Here is a 17,339-nt window from a genome sequence, read left to right as displayed (position 1 = left end):
ACTCTATTCAGAGCTCATGGTTGGTGATGGCACACACAACATTCTGCCCATTATCTGTGTAACAGACAACCATTCCCTTCTTGATGCTGTAAAGTCTACAAAATCTGTAACTGAAAAGAGACTTCGACTTGAGATCAGCGGCATCAAAGAACTTATGGAATCAGGGACAATTCAAAAAATCATATGGACATCTACCAAAGAGCAGCTTGCTAACTGCTTAACAAAAGTGGGAGCATCTGCACTTGGACTGCTGAGAGCCCTTAGTGAGGGGGAGTGGCAATTTAAAGATTAAGTTCAAATAAGTAAAATTAAAATGTTGTTTTAATTTGTTCTGTATTCTTTAAAGAAAGAGGGGAGATTGTTAAGTTGTATTATCCTACTGCGCATGTGTCGGAGGGTGGAGTGAGGAGTGCGCAGGGGGTGCTGGGAGTTTTGTAGGTTTTGTTGATGGCAACGAATAAAGAGTGTACCCTATCGTCAGTGATGTGGTTATTGAGTTAACAGTTTTTTGAGCCATTCTGATGAATATTGCGTTTCAGATCACTGCCCTGCTGCATAGCCCAAGTTAGCTTGAGCTTCAGGGCACAAACTCCCTTCAGGATTTTCTGCTAGTGAGCAGGAAATACAGCACATCATCCAGGCCCTGAAGCAGCCCCAGACCATCACACTACCACCACCATGTTTGACTCTTGGTATGATGACCTTTTATGGACTGAGTTTTAGGCTTGATGCAGTGAGACACAATCTTTCCAAAAAGTTCATCTTTTGAACTCATCAGTCCACACTGAATGATGCTCAGCTATAAACAGAGCAATCAAAGCAACCGGACAGATTGCGAGGGAAGTATAAGGAGAGAAAAACTGATGACAAACAGTTAAACTAGCATCAGAGGATGTCTCTGCATCAATCTCCTCAACTGGGTCATAATTGTACATAAAAATTAATTAGAGGGAAATAGTTCTGCAGTGACAAATGGCTCATGTCAGACAGGGTGATCAGCAGAATTGAAAGGTCTTCTACTCCCTTCAGTGAGTCCGTTCTGCATTTCACAAAGTGCTAGGCTGCCCTCAGCTGGCAGCTTCAGGGAGGCACAGTACAAAAATACTCCACCTGCCAAATGTCTGTAAACTTCCCAGTTACATAAATACAAAAATGACCCCATTTCATCCAGTGAAGATCAATCGAAATGCTTTCCATACATAGGATTTATAGCTGGATGTCCAAGCCACTTGCTCTGTCTTCACAGTAAGAGTTCAGCTTATAGGTGTCTGCAGTTTTTCAGCCACTCTCAGATTAGCTTTAAGCTAATACTAGTTTCATCTCGTGGAGATGCAGAAATAATGGCATATCTGTGCTGTTTGGTTGTTTCATAGCAAGCACAGACACTGGCCGACTGTACCGGTGTCCCAATAATAAATGATGAAACTGGGGGTGGGGTGGGGCTGTGATGCTACTCTAGAGTGCGAGAAAATTCTTAGACTGCACAGAAGTTTAGTGCAAACGTCTACGACTGAGTGCTTCGCTGAGGAAATCACCTTTTCTGTTGTTACAACTTGGCTTTGCTTCTGTTGTTTTGGCCACTATCTTACCCGAGTCTGAGGATTTTTAATCATTAACAGCTCAGTTCACAGTTTAACCACAACGTCTAAACCACTTTGCGCTTTACAGGAATAAAATATGACTAAACCGGTACTTCAGTCACACCGTCCCCTGTTTAGTGTGAAGATTCAGGAATTTTCCAGTTGAGGCTCATTATCTTAATAGTCACTAATTAGTCAAGGATCCTAGTATTTTTCAAAACTGTGTGTTTCTTGCAGTAATTGCACAGTGGGGGAAATAATTATTTGATCCCCTGCTGAATTTTTAAGGTTGCTCACTTACAAAGAAATTAATAGTTTCTAATTGTTATGGTAGTTTCATTTAATGGAAAGAGACAGAATATAGACCAAAAATCCAGAAAAAAACATTACATAAAAGTTGAATAAACCCAGCCAGAATTCTGGATCCCGCAGATTGTAATCTGGGTGCCAAATGGATACTCCGATTACAATCACTCACTCAATTACAGATACTCATGATCTCAGCTCGTTATGTGTATAAAGCGCACCTGCGCACAGAATCAATTTCTTCCATTCCAACCTCTCCACACCCCCGGGCGAGACCAAAGAGCTGTCAAAGGATGTCCGGGACAAGACTGCAGACCTGCACAAGGCTGGACTGGGCTACAAGAAGCTCGGTGAGAAGCTGTTGGTGCCATTTGGAAAATGGTTAATGCTTCTTGTATAGCGCTTTTCTACTCTACATGAACACTCAAAGTGCTTTATACAGCATTCTCCCATTCACACACCCAAGTGGTTTCTATCTAACATTCACACAATCACATTCTGATGCACACATGCAGGCTGGAGCAGCCAGGAATTCAACCAGCAACCTTCCAATTAGTAGATGACCTGCTCTACCTCCTGAGCCACAGCCACTCCTAGAAAATGACCATCGAGGGGTCAAGGGGTGGGGCCACGTCATGTAAAAGAACCTCCTTCCCTCAGCCAGAACACTGAAGGTGGGCTGTGGATGGGGTCTTCCAGCATGACAATGATCCAAAACCTATCACTAAGGAAAGAAAGGAGCAGCTAACAAAGGAGTACATTAAGGTTATGGTGTGGCCTCCAGACCTCAATGCTCTACAAAATCTGTGGTGGGAACTGAAGCTTCGAGTTGGCAAGCGGCGGCCCAGAAACCGAAACCTTTTTCTGGATTCTTGGTTGATTTTCTGTCTCTCTTTGACTCTCAGTCAAAATCAAACTACCATAAAAATTAGAGACTGTTGAGTTCTTACTCACAAATTCAGCCAAATATTTACACTGTAAGAACAAAACACTACATTTGTCATTAAAAGTCCAAGTTATGACTTAAGACTTCCTGTTTAGTTTTATGGTTTTCTCCCTATTGTGGTCTTATAACAAAAGCTATGTTCCTGGTATGTCACAAACATTAGTTTGGCTTAAATATCATGTAGAAACATGTTGTGTAAATCTGGTTTTACAGTGCATATATTTAAAAGGGAGCCGACACAAACCTGAGTGCTTGTATTTCTGCCTACTGATAGTGGGATTGTCAGAGCTCGTGCCAATAACCTCCTTTCTTCCTCTGGGCATGTGCTGGTGACCATTTTCTGCAGTATTATAGAAGTATTGTAGTCCTTGTTTGTAGTAAAGCTGTGTTCACGTGTCTTGCTTCTCTCTTAAATTACGCCCGAGTGTTGAGGTTCATTTAGCTGAAGCTAAATAAAATGGCAGCAAAGGGCAGAATGAGACCTGTTCGATCTGCACACACACTGTGTGAGAAATCAGAGAAACTCCTTTTCAAATAGCTTAGAAACTGTAAACTGCTGTGGGAAACGGAAATGAATGAAAAACAATACAGCAATCTCCACTTTAAGACTGAAACATGCTCCACACGTACACAATGCAACAGAACCGTGCCGTGTGTTTTTGGAGAGGCTGGAACGCTCACTTTTTTATATACCGGTAAAACTTTAGCAAACCTCATCTGAGTAAAAGCAACGGTTTCCATTCCTTTCTCAACAGTTGCTAATGCTAATGGCATTAAAGGATCATTCTGGTTTATCACAACAGCTCGACTCGTTACAGGCTTAAAACTGTGCAGCAAACCCACTGCTGCTTCTTTTAAATCCACCTAAACCCAAATTTAAAGTCCAACCCCATTCGATGCTGATGACTAGATGATTTGGCTTCTGCTAAAGATTACATTTGATAATGTTTAAACCTGAAACACACCACCCCTTTTTTTTGGAAATTAATTCATTGTTTTATCCTCTTTTATTCAAACTTATTTAATTGTTCCGATCTCTCTAATTATTTCTGTTTTCCTGACCATCACGGCTTCTGTGAATATTTAATGGAATACTACTTTTTGAACATTTCAATTAGCCATGTTACACACAACTGTGTGTCAGATGAAAGAAGCAGGAAGTGAATGCTTACAACTAAAATAGTTGTTTCCAATCTAACACATGGTGTCAGTAACATGTGGGTCAAATTATTTCTGAGAGAAACAACCATCAAAATGATGAAAACACGGGCTGAGCTGCAGGAAACCAGAATCATCCTTTAGGAAGATGAGGCAGACCGCATGGGAAAATAAAAAAATGAACACAGAGATTTAGCAGTGTTATACGGATCTGCTGAGACCTTCTGTCAGCTCTACTGTAGCATCACATATCAGAGTCCCAGCGTAGGACACGTGTCTTTAGAACTGGACGGTCTCAGTTTACTCTCAGCAAAATAACTCCACCTCCTGCACACTATGAGCTGAGCAGCAGCTTTAAACAGGCTTAGAGGATTGATGCCACACAGACATACAGACTTCCTCACCTCTCTGTGGCATCGTAGCCCGAATAGCCACCAGCGCTGTTGACCCGAACTCGACCAGACCGGAACTCTTAAATCTAACGGCCAAAATAAAATAGAATAAATAAAGTAAAAAAAAAATAAAAACACCCTCAAATGCTTCATGACAGCAGCAGAGATGTGAGGGTGTGGCAAGGATCAGGAGAGGCAGAGGGAGCTGGGAAAGGAGGTGAGGGTACAGACTGGGGTGGGGAAGCTGTAATAGGAGGGGTCAGTGAAGGGGAACAGGAATAGAAAGAAGAGGAAGACCCCCAGCACATAGGAAGAGAGGACAGTGAGGCGGTACGGGTGCTCCAGAGCTGTGCTGATGGCAGGGAAACCCATGTAGTTACAGAAGGAGTGGCAGAGCACCGGACCAATCAGGTGACCTGTAACACACACACACACACACACACACAGGAAATGCAGACATTACCACCGGAGCTTAAAAGTGTTAAAAGTGTTCTTAAGCCAAAGCAGGAGCATCAGATATGAAGCTCACTTTTATGGTTCAGACTTTTCAGGAAAAACACCAAAAAAAAACAAAACAAAAAAAAAAAAACACACCAAATATAATCCTAAGGTTGCAGCAGGCCTTTAGGACAATACAAGGAAAAGATTACAGAAAGATGTAAAATGAGATCAGAAGGAAAAGAAAATCGTCTCACCTGTTCTGATGAAGATGAAGGCTGTGTACGCTCCAAATACTGCCGTGTAGGAGAACTGAAACACTGTTGCAAAACAGGAAAAACAAAAGACCTTCACCAGATTCTTCCAAGGTGTGACGCAGTCACAATAAATGCAGTGCCCTCATGCGAAAGGAAGACATCAGCTCTCACCTGCAGAGAGAAAAATGCCCGACAGCGTCCCCTGTCTGAACCTCAGCAACTCGATCACGTGGTGAAAATGAGCTAGAAGACGGAACAGAGCACGGACTCAGAAACGCAGCAACATCTGAACATCTTTGAAAAGACATTAGCTGAACACATCAGAGGGTTTCAAGACACATCAGATTTCAATGAGGAAAAAATCATTTTTCTCTCTCCCCTACAATTAAGAGGAGTTAGCGAAATGTCAAAGAAGTAACTTAAAGTGCCAAATTGTCTTATATTTTTGACATCAAATTGTGGGCCGGAAATAGGGGGCGCCACGCCCCCTATTTCCGGCCAGCCCCTATTTCCGCCCCCTATTCCCCTATTTCCAGGTGCAGCCCGCGGGCCAGGAGTTTGACACCGCTGTACTAGAGGATGTCGGGCCCTCAGGCCACCATCATGGGTGGGTATCCTTGTATCTACTCAGCTTGTTGCCTGTACGTCTGAGTTTTCACCGGTCGCTTCCCTGCGCCTTCAGGCCGGGGAACGGGTCCCGATTGCTGTTTGCTAAAAACCTGGACTCACCCACTCCAAAAAAAAGGGGACAGGTGATGATGGCAGTGGAAGGCCCAGCACAGGGTACCAACATGGGCAGCATGCACGCTCTGAACACCAGCTCCTCTGTTAGCGGTGCCACCACTTGATTTCTCAACCACCGCATGTCACTGGCACACAACATCCAGAACCATGGGTCTGCAGGAAGACACAGAATCGAAAGGCTAAAAATAAAGTTTTCTGCAAAACATATTTTTGAATAAACATCAGACAGTTTTGCGATAAATCACTGTCAAGAAAAAAAGGAACAAGAGTAAACAGACCTAAATTTACTTTAATAAGACAAAATACAGCGTGTTGGCTTACCGAAGGCCACCCGGAGTCCATCTGTGAAGCTCCAGGGACAGTCCATGGCCAACTGCATGAGGGGGCCCAGAAACAGGACCTGCAGCACAAGGTCACACAAACACTTTCAATATACGCTGAAATATGATTTTCAAGTATTCACGATGTTCCTGCTATTACCAGAGCTTCAGACAGAATCATCCCTGTGGAAGAATTTACAGTTTTTGATGCCAAAACTTTATGCAAACCATGAGCTGAGATTCATTACACTGTGCTTGCTGTGATTTGGCGCTATATAAATAAAACTGAATTACATCTCTCACATTAGAGAGCATGTCTGTCTTACGTAGGGCTGTGCCAATGGACCATATCAAGGATCGACGATGGTCCCGGAGACTGACGACCTTGTTACTGAAGACTATTTTCAGCTCATTTCGCAGCGATGCATTAAATGACTTCTTATTTTGAATTCATATCAACTGAATCTGTCTCCCTATTGTTCCGTGTTGCATCTCCACATACAACCAACAGCTGCAACACACACATGCAAAGGAAGTGATTGCCTCTGCATCTCTTTAGCTTCTACACAAATCTGGATTTGGTTCATTCTTCATAGATTGGATCAAAACTCTCTTAAACTCTCCGAATGCGTGTAAGGATCTTAATTCCCATAGCTTCAGTCTGCAGAGGAGCACCAGGCAGGGCCGCCCACTCTCCCCCTCGATTTACAACATCTTCATCGATGGGACAATCTGACAAAATGTAGCTATTACAAGGAATTCAAACTAAAATTCAGCCCACAGGATAAGCCTATGTGCTGCTGTTGTATTACTTTTTCTTGGGAACTCGCAAACCTCTCTTCTAACAGATAAGCTGTCCTCTACATCAGACTGTCAGCTGGAGTAAATCAACAGCTCTGCCTCTGAACTGTCATTTTCAGAACGCCACCACTGAACAACAGGTAAAATGATTTATTTCGGTACAAGTTCTTCTGCCAGGTTCTCAGTTTATCTTGTCCCTTTTGTGTGTATGTGTGTGTCTGATGTTGGGTCTAAGCATCAGTCACCCACTCAATCTAGAGCGTCTAGAGGAGTCTAGAGTGTGCAGGCAGGCCCCAAGTCAGGCAGTCCGTCTGCCGCAGAGGCCAAAATGGCTGGGGCCATTCATGTGGCTCAATGTGCTGCATGGTGACCCGCCCCTCCTTTTTACAGCCAGCCCAGGGCGGGTGTCAGCCGGAGGTTTGGGGGCTGAGCTGGCTACGTCCTGGAGGTGCACAGCCTGCTTGCACTCTCCTTTTATTCTCATACTTCCCACCCCTTTTCCTTTTTTCTGTCTTTTTTCCTCTCTTCCTGCCTGTCAGCTCTTTTATCGCTATACTGCACATGTACTCTTGAATAATAACAACAATTAGTAAATTAATAACAACAATACAAAAATTAAATGACAAAAAAAAAAAAAAACTAACAAGAGGCGCTTACAGAGAGCTCATGTTGGAAAAGCAAATGTGTTTAGCACAACAGTGCACTCAGATCATGATTATGATTGCAAAAACTGGCAGACATCCATCCATCCATCCATTTTCTTCCGCTTATCCGGGGCCGGGTCGCGGGGGCAGAAGCCTAAGCAGAGAAGCCCAAGCTTCCCTCTCCCCAGCCACCTCCTCCAGCTCATCCGGAGGGACCCCAAGGCGTTCCCAGGCCAGCCGAGATACACAATCTCTCCAGCGTATAATCGCTGGAGAGATTGTGTAAACTGGCAGACAGTTTATTATATTATTATTTACTATTATACACCGCAATAACCAGCACTCTGTCAAGAGCAGCACAAACTAGCAGCTCAAAAATGAGCAGAACCCAACCTGTCTGTGAGTTAATGATGACACTGTTTTTGTGCCACATGCCTTAAATGTGCACATCACTCTGGGTCTGTAACACACCTGATAACAGAGAGAGACGAAACAGGAGCTGCTCGGTGTGTGAGCGCTGCTGAGGAAAGGCAGTGCAGGTAACAGTATTACTAATTATGTGGGGCTCAGCTCTAAAAACTCACAGCACAGAAACATGTCAGTTACACACTTGTTCTAATAACAGCCCGTCATTCATAGATGAATGCTCCTAATGCCAATTATCACAAACACGTGAGGCACAAAATAAGATGTTTTTTGGCACGCTGCAAGCCTTAGTAAATCACACTTGAGTGATTCATTTAAATCCCCCCCCCTCCCACGCAAAAAAAAAAATAAAAAAATCTGTGCTCTGAAAGGGAAACTCCTACAAATACATTTGCAATAAGGCCGGACGCAAAACCCTGTCCACACCTCTCAGTCACAAAATTGACATTGTAAGTAAATCCAGACAGCAGCTGTTCAAGCAAATAGAGGATTTTGCCCTGAAATAGAGCATAACTAAATCTGGCCTCATGTTCCCTTTTTTTTTAAATTCCCACCTTCTCGATGAAGTGATATTTAAGCACCTTCAGGTGACTGATGCTGTGATTTGATATTACATAAATAAAACTTCTCATATGGCCTATATAAAACAGCATGGTAGGAACATATTGGGGTGAAATAAGATGCACGTTTTGTCATCCACCTTCTGGACAGGGCAGTTTCAACTCACATTATTAATGAGTCTAATTTAACTCTGGCTGGATACTTTATGCACCATGCTCAATTCTCCTACACACCTCTCCTTGAGCTCCTGATATTTCACACTAAGGTCAAGAAAAACAATTAGCAACGAGAGACAGGAGGTCACTTTTTTTTTGGACTAATCAAACATACCCCTGCTTTCTGATTGGTTGACCTGTTCCCACTGCTCCTCCGACCTTCTCCCCACTCTGTGCGGTTACATTACAGGTAAAAGTGCATGTTTTGTGCAACTCTTGTGTTACAAAAGGTCTTTCAGCTGCTCTCTTTTAGGGGTCACACTGGATCATCTGCCTCCATCTCACCCTATCCCTAACATTCTCTCCTGTCCCACCAACCCTGCATGTTTTCCTTCACTCTGCCAATGAACCTTCTTTGTGGTCATCCTCTTTTCCTCCTGCCTAGCAGCTACATATTCAACATCCTTTATCCAGTGTATCAGCTATCTCTTCTCAGGTTCCTCTCTCGTAGCTTCAACAGTGCTTTCCCATAACTTCATGATATGGCCTATCAACTGTAACAGAGCTGCAGTTACAACAGCTCTGCTTGTTCTTGAAAATCAGTACCAGTACACCTCTTCTCCATTCCTCAGACTATGTTAAAGAATTTGGCTAAAAAGTCCACTGACCTTGCTCCTAGGCATCTCCAGGTATGTCATCTGGAACAACGGACTTCATCCTTTTCATAGCTGCCCTCACTTCCTGATTCACTAACTGTCCTCCATCCATCCTCTTCTCTCTCATCAGCTCCTTAAGCCTTTAACAACGAGCGATCATCAATTAAGCGACCATTTGTCCTACCGGAAAAAATTCGGAAAGCTTCACACCCAGCTTATAGTTATTACGGTAATTGTTGCTGGAAGTCTGCAAATGGCGGCGCTTTTGAAGGTAACAGACCTGCCGGCAGGCCTGTGGTGAGTAAAGAGTTAAAGGACCTCCTCAGCATACTCTTCACTCATCAGTACATTTCCATCTCTACCCTTAATCACCTGCTAACCTGCTGCACATCCCTTCCAGCTTAATCTCTCTGCCTATCCAGTTGATACAAGTCCTTTTCTCCTTCCTTCCTCTCCTTGCTGCAGACCTAGACTCCGGGTACTCCTGTCCACGTTCTTCATCTCCCTGGCTGAGTGTTCTCTTTGCCAGCCTTTTCCTTTAAATACGCTCCTGTTGCGGTTGTATATATGAAAGAAAAAGTAGCACATGATTCAGTTTCTCAGCATATTTGTATAAATATCAACCTACATATTTGTGAAACTGTTTCTACACATTCTCAAATTTTATTCTACAACCTCCCACATTTGGTAACATCTGTACCTCCATAACTCTGAGCGCACCTCTGATTACACCATTTTCAGTGTACTTTGCAGATACAGTAAGTTATCAGCATTAAAATGACTTTTCCCGAAGCATTGTTTTAATGATTAATATGCAGAACCAACTATTGGAAACGCTACTGTGGTAAACACATTGTGTGTTTCTTACCATGGTGAGCAGCAGAGGAAGTATAATGGCAGGAATGAGGCCTTCAAACCGGATTCCCATGAGAGCCAGCAAAGATGGGCCGGTCTGACAAACACAAAGAAGGCTAAATGAAAACAGCAAATTTGTCAGGCAGCAATGTGACATAACATACATACTACAAAATGTTAATTCTGACCAGAATAGAGAGAAGCAGCAGTTAGAGGCATCTAAGATCTACACTCACCCTGACACCTGTGCATTCTCTCCATGCCCAAACAAACAGAGGCGACAGACCCGACACGATCAGGACGCTGGTGAAGCGCCTCTTTATCACAGCAGGGTGGTCCCTGAGGACAGAGGACAGGCAACAATGCCCAGAGTGTTAAACCTACCACACAAGTAATACAGGCACATCCAGCTACAACATAAGCACTGGGCTGCTGCCACGTTGGTTTGATGGAGCCAAAATGGAGATAAGATGGTGGAGTACTACGCTGTCAGCTATCACTAGCAAGCTCTGGATACATTGTAAATTCACATATACCTGTTAATTAGTGCAAAGTAAACTGAAATACAGACTCCTTGGATGTCTCTAGCAGACAGGAGGCCATATTATTTGTTAAATAAAAGCATTAAAATGCTCCACGAACAGCTCAAGCACACCATAGAGCTCAGCGTCTACAGTTGTATGGTGAGGCTGTTTGGGCTACAGCTTGACCTGGCAATCGAGTGGCCACACCTGTACCTCCAGAATCAAGGTTAAAAAGCCATCCTCCTTTGAGTTATGAAGGGAGAAAGTACCCACAAAAACCCAAACAGCTTTTTCATGCTGTAAAGCTGGCCTTTTAAACTTGGGAGTCTAGGGGACTAACTTGCTTTTGGAACCAGCCAAATGTGGCACCTAGAACCTAATGCAGTTTTTTGTCACCTCCCCTTTGGTTTCAAGAGGGGGGGGGGGGGCAACTACAAGGCAAGATTAAAGAGGCCGAGGTATGTTGAGCCTAAATAAAAAGGGTTTTTTTGCAACCAAAGTGACTCCCACATCTCCTTTATAAGGCTGTAGTCCAGTGACATCATTTATATGCGACACAAAAACAATCGCTCCATCTAGCTTCCTCTGAATTCTGTCAGTAGCCACCAAGCTCAAAAACATTTGTGCTTGTCTGCGTGGGGGCATTTCCCTCATTGTCGGGTTGCAAAAACTGCGGGCTTGGTTCTTGTGAAGGAGTCGCTCTCATGACTCATCTAGAGACGTCACTGCCTGGCCAATCAGTGGCATGCATTCTGCTGACGTCACATTTTCAGATGATCTCGGCATGCTTGGAACCCCAGCTGAGTGGGTACTAAAAAGTACCTGGTACCAGGTACTACCACCTAATGGAGGACGCTAAAAACTGAGCCGAGCCAAGCTGAGTGGGTACTAATGGAAAAGCAGCACTGTTTGCAGCTGCAGCATTGTTCCCCTTTTTCTTTTCACACATTTTCTCCAATCTCATTGTACATCCCGTATAATGACAATAAAGACATTCTATTCTATTCTATTTTTTTTTAACAGAGCTTTCTCACCTGGTCATCTGAAAGTGTCTTTGTTTCCAAGCAGATAGCACTCAGCTGATCTACTTTGTGCAGATGAGGAGTCGATGATGCTTTAAAACCACTGATTGTATTTAACATAGCTTACATCTCAAAATTGACTAAAGCCATCAACATAATGGGAAGTAACAACCTCTATGGACACCTTTTATGCCAGTTTTCTCCGGGAAGTCTGGCTCTCACGTGAGTCTGTGCAGCCTTGAGTTTACCCTGAGCCCAATAGGAGAAGAAGGAAAAGCAGATATGGAATGACAGATAATCTAGTAAATCGGACAGCTAGCAGCAGAAACCACTTTTAAAAAGACTGCCGCATCATCTCCTACTTAGAGCCCACGCTTGGAGAGCTAAAAACAACAGCAAACAAGCAAGTACCTTTCACCCCTGGAGACAGATTTTGAATCAAAGCTACCAACATCTCTTCTAGATTAGTGGGATCAAAGCCAGCAGTACTGATGTTCGCCATGCTAACGTTACTGTCAGCGCAAAGTTTTTTCTCACAGAAAAGTTGCTATAACTGAGGGGCTGTGACAGAAAGGGTGGGGGGCAGCGTTTCTCTTATGACTCATTAGAACTGTGGGCACAGAGTGTAAGCAGCTGGTCTCCACATCAGTGCAAACACAGTGGGTCAGAGAGACAGAGATGGAGGCGAGTTTATCTCCATCATCCAGCATAAGGAGAAAGGTTATACCAGCCTGAGGGCACTGAATCACAGAGAAGCCGATGATTAACCCTACTGTAATTAATTAGTGGAGCGATAGCTGATTAGCATGAATTAATAAATGGTAACAGTAGAGCTATAGCATACATTTGCTCAGCATTAGCTTTATATTAAATTGTAGCTTCGAAGCCAATAAAAAAAAATCATTGTTGCTTGGGCTTAGCTGGGGTCAACTTAATAATAATAATAATAATAATAATAATAATACAGCATATAAAATTAGCACAGAAAGTAAGGAAATGTGTGTTTGGTCAAATATTTCTATGTTGTAACACTACTTCCTGGCAATAAACCCTTTACCATTGGAAAGCCTGTTTATTTCCCCTTAAAATGAGCCACATTTGTAAGGAAAATGCATTTGTGGGTTGAGCAGCAGAGTTGAGTAGGTGGGTCACACCCATGAAAAACTTGCCAAATCTTCTCTGCCAAACAGCTTAATCTGATGTTGACTCCTGTTCGGTGCCGTTTATTGTGGAGGAGCCAGGCTGTTGAGGTTGTGTATAATTCCTCAACATGCTACTGAGACCTCTGTTAGTTAAATGAATAAATATTTAAGTTACCAGTATGTTTCCTGTTCATTCCCGTGGCCAATTTAGAGCTATCGGGTAATGTAACACGCACATCTTTTGAAACTGTGTGAGGAAACTCCACAGAAACGCTGCAGCTTACCAGGAGGGTCTCAGTAATTTTTTGCAGTACGGTAACAGTGTAACCACTACACCACCCCGATCTCATCCCACATTTCATTGTTTCTTTTTATACTCTCATAGTGTTCGTGTCTTATGCTCTTCTTGTTGCACTGTACTTGTGACATATGCAATGACAATAAACTGAATCTTACAACAGGGACGACTACATCAATACATTCTCACAAAACACTGCCACCTAGTGGTGAAATCTGAAATATAATTTTGCAAATTCTGATTACAAATACCTCCTTTGAACATTCGGAGCTTAAAGCAGGAGCACTGGCTGTGTGTCCACGTGGCACACACACATTACAATCAATCAATTACAGACACTCCTGGTCTCAGCTCGCTATGTGTATAAAGTACACCTGTCCACAGAAGACCAAAACGCTGTCAATGGATGTCAGGGACAAGATTTTAGATTGGCACAAGGCTGGAATGGGCTACAAGACCACCAGTAAGAAGCTTGGTGAGAAGTTGGCAACTGCTGGTGTGATTATTTGAAAATGGAAAAAATATAAAATGGCAATCAGTCTTGGATGAGAACCTTCTTCCCTCGGCCAGAACACTGAAGATGGGTCGTGGGTGGATCTTCCAGCATGACAATGACCCAAAACATGCCACCAAAACAAAAAAGGAAAGGCTAAGTGGTCATGAAGTGACTCTCCAGACCTCAATCCTATACAAATTCTGTGGAGGGAGCTGAAGCTTCAACTTGCCAAGAACCCTAAAAGATTTACAGTTTATATAATGAGGAGCGGCCTAAAATCCCACCTGAGAGGTGCGCAAACCTGGTGACCAACTACAGGAAACATCTCACCGCTGTGCTCACCAACAAAGGTGCTTTTAACTAGAAGTCACACTTTAAAGCACTTTATTCTACTAACTTGAAGCACTTTGTCCATCTCACATTCACGGCCAATTTAGAATCACCAATGAGCCTGACATTCACAGACTGTGGGAGTAACCCGGAGTACCCAGGGCAAGCCCACTCCAGGTATTCTGGAGCCAAACACAATACAATACTGTCCCAAAAAACACACACAGACATTGCATGTTCCGTTTCAAGATTTCCTAAGACCATCATTTTCCTCGATTTGACCGACAGCTCTAAAAATCCATCTGACCAGACACAGGTCAAATTTGACCCAGAACAGCTTCAGTGTACAAGAACTTGTAGCACCTGTACAACAGTATACATTTTAGAATATTTTCATTTTTGTGCGTTTTGGGATACAATGCAAATTCCAGGTTAAAAGAATGACATTTGGGGTAGTTTTGCTGCTGTCAAATGTCAAAACAGGTCAAATTTGACCCAAACAGTAAGTAAGAATTAAATGTCCTGACCTTTAAGGGCATAAAAACGTGGGTATTTGAAGGGTAGGTGATATTATTAGTGATATTCTTCTGGCCACACTGCTTGCTGTTTGATAAACCGTAAGTACAGAGGACGCTGTGTACCTTTTATCATGTATAGATTATGTTTAAAATGCAAAGCTTGAGAAGTGCACGGGCAAACCTGCATGTAGCAGGTTAATAATACAGGAGTGAAAGAGTAACACCGACTCTCCTGTTAAATAAACCCCACTACGATCGTACAGCGCTTGTGTGGCTCACCTCGGGAGGTCACTCCTCCACACATATAAGCTGCCAACATAAGAACAAGCCAGCATCAGACAGGATAACACTGACACCCAGCACAGCCCGTCCGGAGGCACCAGCTCTCCGCTGCCGCGCTTCATCTTCTCTGTCAAAAAGTTGGCTGGTAAATCCTCGTCCTCTGTCATAACGACGGCCAGCCCGGACTAAACCAAACAATCGCTGGACACCGGAGTTGCTGTTGGATCATCTAACAAAATAAATCATTCGCCGACACGAGCTGCCAAATCTCCTTTCAAATCGCGAGCTAACGGAGCTAACTGGTGTGCTAGCGTCTCCGGCGCTTTCTAATTGCGTCATCGTGTCTTTCTTCTTCTTCCCGATATTTACTGCCGCTACCTTGAGCAGCTTCTTTTTCTTCTTCTTCTTCTCAATATGAGTACTGAGGTGCGTTCCAATAGTAAAGGAGATTCCTAAGAGAAGTGGCCTTACCATACTAAGAGCTGTACCAATTCTCCAGAAACTAAGGAAAGGAGCTTCAGTGCTTCCTTTATTACTTCCTTTAGCATAGGATACACAGGGACCATCCTTTATGCAAAGGGAAGAGAAAATGCGACCCCATAATTCATAACAATGGACCATCTGACTATTCATGAAAACAAAAATGGCAAAGTGGCGCATATCATGTAAATGTTAACTAAATATGCATTACTATTACGATTGGCGCCTTTAGGATTATCATGATTCACTGATGTATTTGTTTTCAGCTGGGATAAGTAATGGACAGAGGGAATTTTTATTCAGTCACAGTCATCCTAAACAAGGAGCTGGAGAGTCGTTACACTGGATCATATTTGCAGCAGAAACATAAAAAATATAAGATGTATTTAATTTTATATGCTATAGTGTAGAATTAGTAAGAGGTGGAAACAAATTGCGATGCTGCAGTCACAGAGTGATCTGCTAGAAGTGTGATATAATTTATATACAAACACCAAGTCAGTTAACTTCAGTAATAACCAGCATTCAATTAGCAGCTCAAAAAACAGCACATATTTCTTTGCTTGTCAGACATGTAAGACTTACAGTAAAATGGGCTGATTGAATTTTGACTGATATCTGGCTGCTTTATATATATATATATATATATATATATATATATATATATATATATATATATATATATATATATATATATATATATATATATATATATATATGAAAATCTTTCTGTTATGTTAGAGTTTCCTGCATACAAAAGATACACTATACTGCCACAAGCATTCGCTCATCTGCCTTTGCACACATATGAACTTGAGTAAAATCCCATTCTTAATTCATAGGGTTTAATATGATGTGGGCCCACTCTTTGCAGCTATAACAGCTTCAACCCTTCTGGAAAGGCTTTCCACAGGTTAAGGAATGTTTATGGGAATTTCTGACCATTCTTCCAGAAGCACATCTGTGAGGTCAGACACTGATGTTGGATAAGGCCCGCCTCACAGCCTCCACTCTAATTCATCCCAAAGGTGTTCTATCAGGTTGAGGTCAGGACTCTGTGCAGGCCAGTCAAGTTCTTCCACACCAAACTCACTCATCCATGTCCTTATGGAGCTGCTTTGTGCACTGGTGTGCAGTCATGTTGGAACAGGAAGGGGCCATCCCCAAACTGTTCCCACAAAGTTGGGAGTATGAAATTGTCCAAAATGTCTTGGTATGCTGAAGCATTAAGAGTTCCTTTCACTGGAACTAAGGGGCCAAAAAACACCCCCACATCATAATCCCCCCTCCACCAAACTTTACACTTGGCACAGTACAGTCAGACAAGTACCATTCACTGAGCTCCTGAGAGTGACCCATTCTTTCAGAAATGTTTGTAGAAGCAGTCTGCATGCCTTGGTGCTTGATTGATGATTGAACACTTGCTCAATGATTTGGATGGGGATTGAATATTTTTTGCACTGTAGTGTATCTCTATAAACACAGACCTATAACTATAGACAGACCAATGATGCTTCGGTCATGCAGGAAAAACCATGTGTGACTTGAGGCTGATTAGTTAGCAAACCAGCAAGAACACCTCTAAACTTAAAAGATTAATTCAAAAAAGAGAAGGTGAACCCTGTAGCTCAAACAAACCTGCTATTAAACCTCATCTTCCTTTTTCCTTCTGGCTCTTCCATGCTCATCCACCTGCATGTGCACAATATCAAAATCTCTTAAGTTATGACTTAGTTAAGTCATAATTCATATTTTGCAAGTGGAAAAAGAGACCCAGTGCTGAAGAAAGAAAACCTAACTGGTGGTGTTGTAGTTGATTAATCACTGAGATGGGCTCAAGATTCCAAATGTTATGCAGTGTCATGATTGGCAGTATGTTAGGCAGGTTGTGGCCCATAACATAAACTTAAAAAGCTTTATTACTGGAACTTGTGAAGCTAATCAAACTAATGAGGCAGAGGGGAAGCAAAACTAAGCATGATACACATGAGACAATACTGTCATAGTC

The 17,339-nt window shown here is 42.7% G+C and overlaps 1 protein-coding gene across 2 annotated transcripts; it reads right to left on the bottom strand.

Annotated features, from left to right (window-relative positions):
- Positions 1 to 372: 372 nt before the first annotated feature.
- rce1a (Ras converting CAAX endopeptidase 1a) lies at positions 373 to 15,154 on the bottom strand. 2 transcript variants are annotated; one of them, XM_030723181.1, is made up of 8 exons: positions 14,849 to 15,154; positions 10,476 to 10,578; positions 10,253 to 10,336; positions 6,143 to 6,221; positions 5,807 to 5,974; positions 5,249 to 5,320; positions 5,078 to 5,140; positions 373 to 4,798 (listed from the first exon to the last, which is right to left on the bottom strand). In XM_030723181.1, the coding sequence occupies exons 1-8, from the start codon at positions 15,016 to 15,018 to the stop codon at positions 4,569 to 4,571; spliced, it is 969 nt and encodes a 322-aa protein (XP_030579041.1). In that variant the 5' UTR covers positions 15,019 to 15,154; the 3' UTR covers positions 373 to 4,568. The 2 variants fall into 2 exon arrangements, with proteins under 2 accessions (XP_030579041.1, XP_030579042.1); XM_030723182.1 differs by lacking the exon at positions 14,849 to 15,154 and adding an exon at positions 11,798 to 11,829.
- Positions 15,155 to 17,339: the final 2,185 nt, after the last annotated feature.

The sequence above is a fragment of the Archocentrus centrarchus genome, unplaced genomic scaffold (assembly GCF_007364275.1).
Source record: "Archocentrus centrarchus isolate MPI-CPG fArcCen1 unplaced genomic scaffold, fArcCen1 scaffold_24_ctg1, whole genome shotgun sequence".
Classification (NCBI taxonomy): Eukaryota; Metazoa; Chordata; class Actinopteri; order Cichliformes; family Cichlidae; genus Archocentrus; species Archocentrus centrarchus.
Note: the sequence above shows the minus strand (reverse complement) of the source record. Positions and strands in the feature narration are given on the sequence as shown.

Bases quoted from the DNA above. Each gene is read 5' to 3' on its own strand.
- rce1a (XM_030723181.1), bottom strand. From the start codon at position 15,018: ATGACAGAGGACGAGGATTTACCAGCCAACTTTTTGACAGAGAAGATG. The intron at 6,222-10,252 runs GTAAGAAACACA...CTTGTGCTGCAG, and splicing joins TTCCTCTGCTGCTCACCATG to GTCCTGTTTCTGGGCCCCCT. The intron at 5,321-5,806 runs GTGAGTCCAGGT...TCCGTCTTCTAG, and splicing joins TCCCCTTTTTTTTGGAGTGG to CTCATTTTCACCACGTGATC.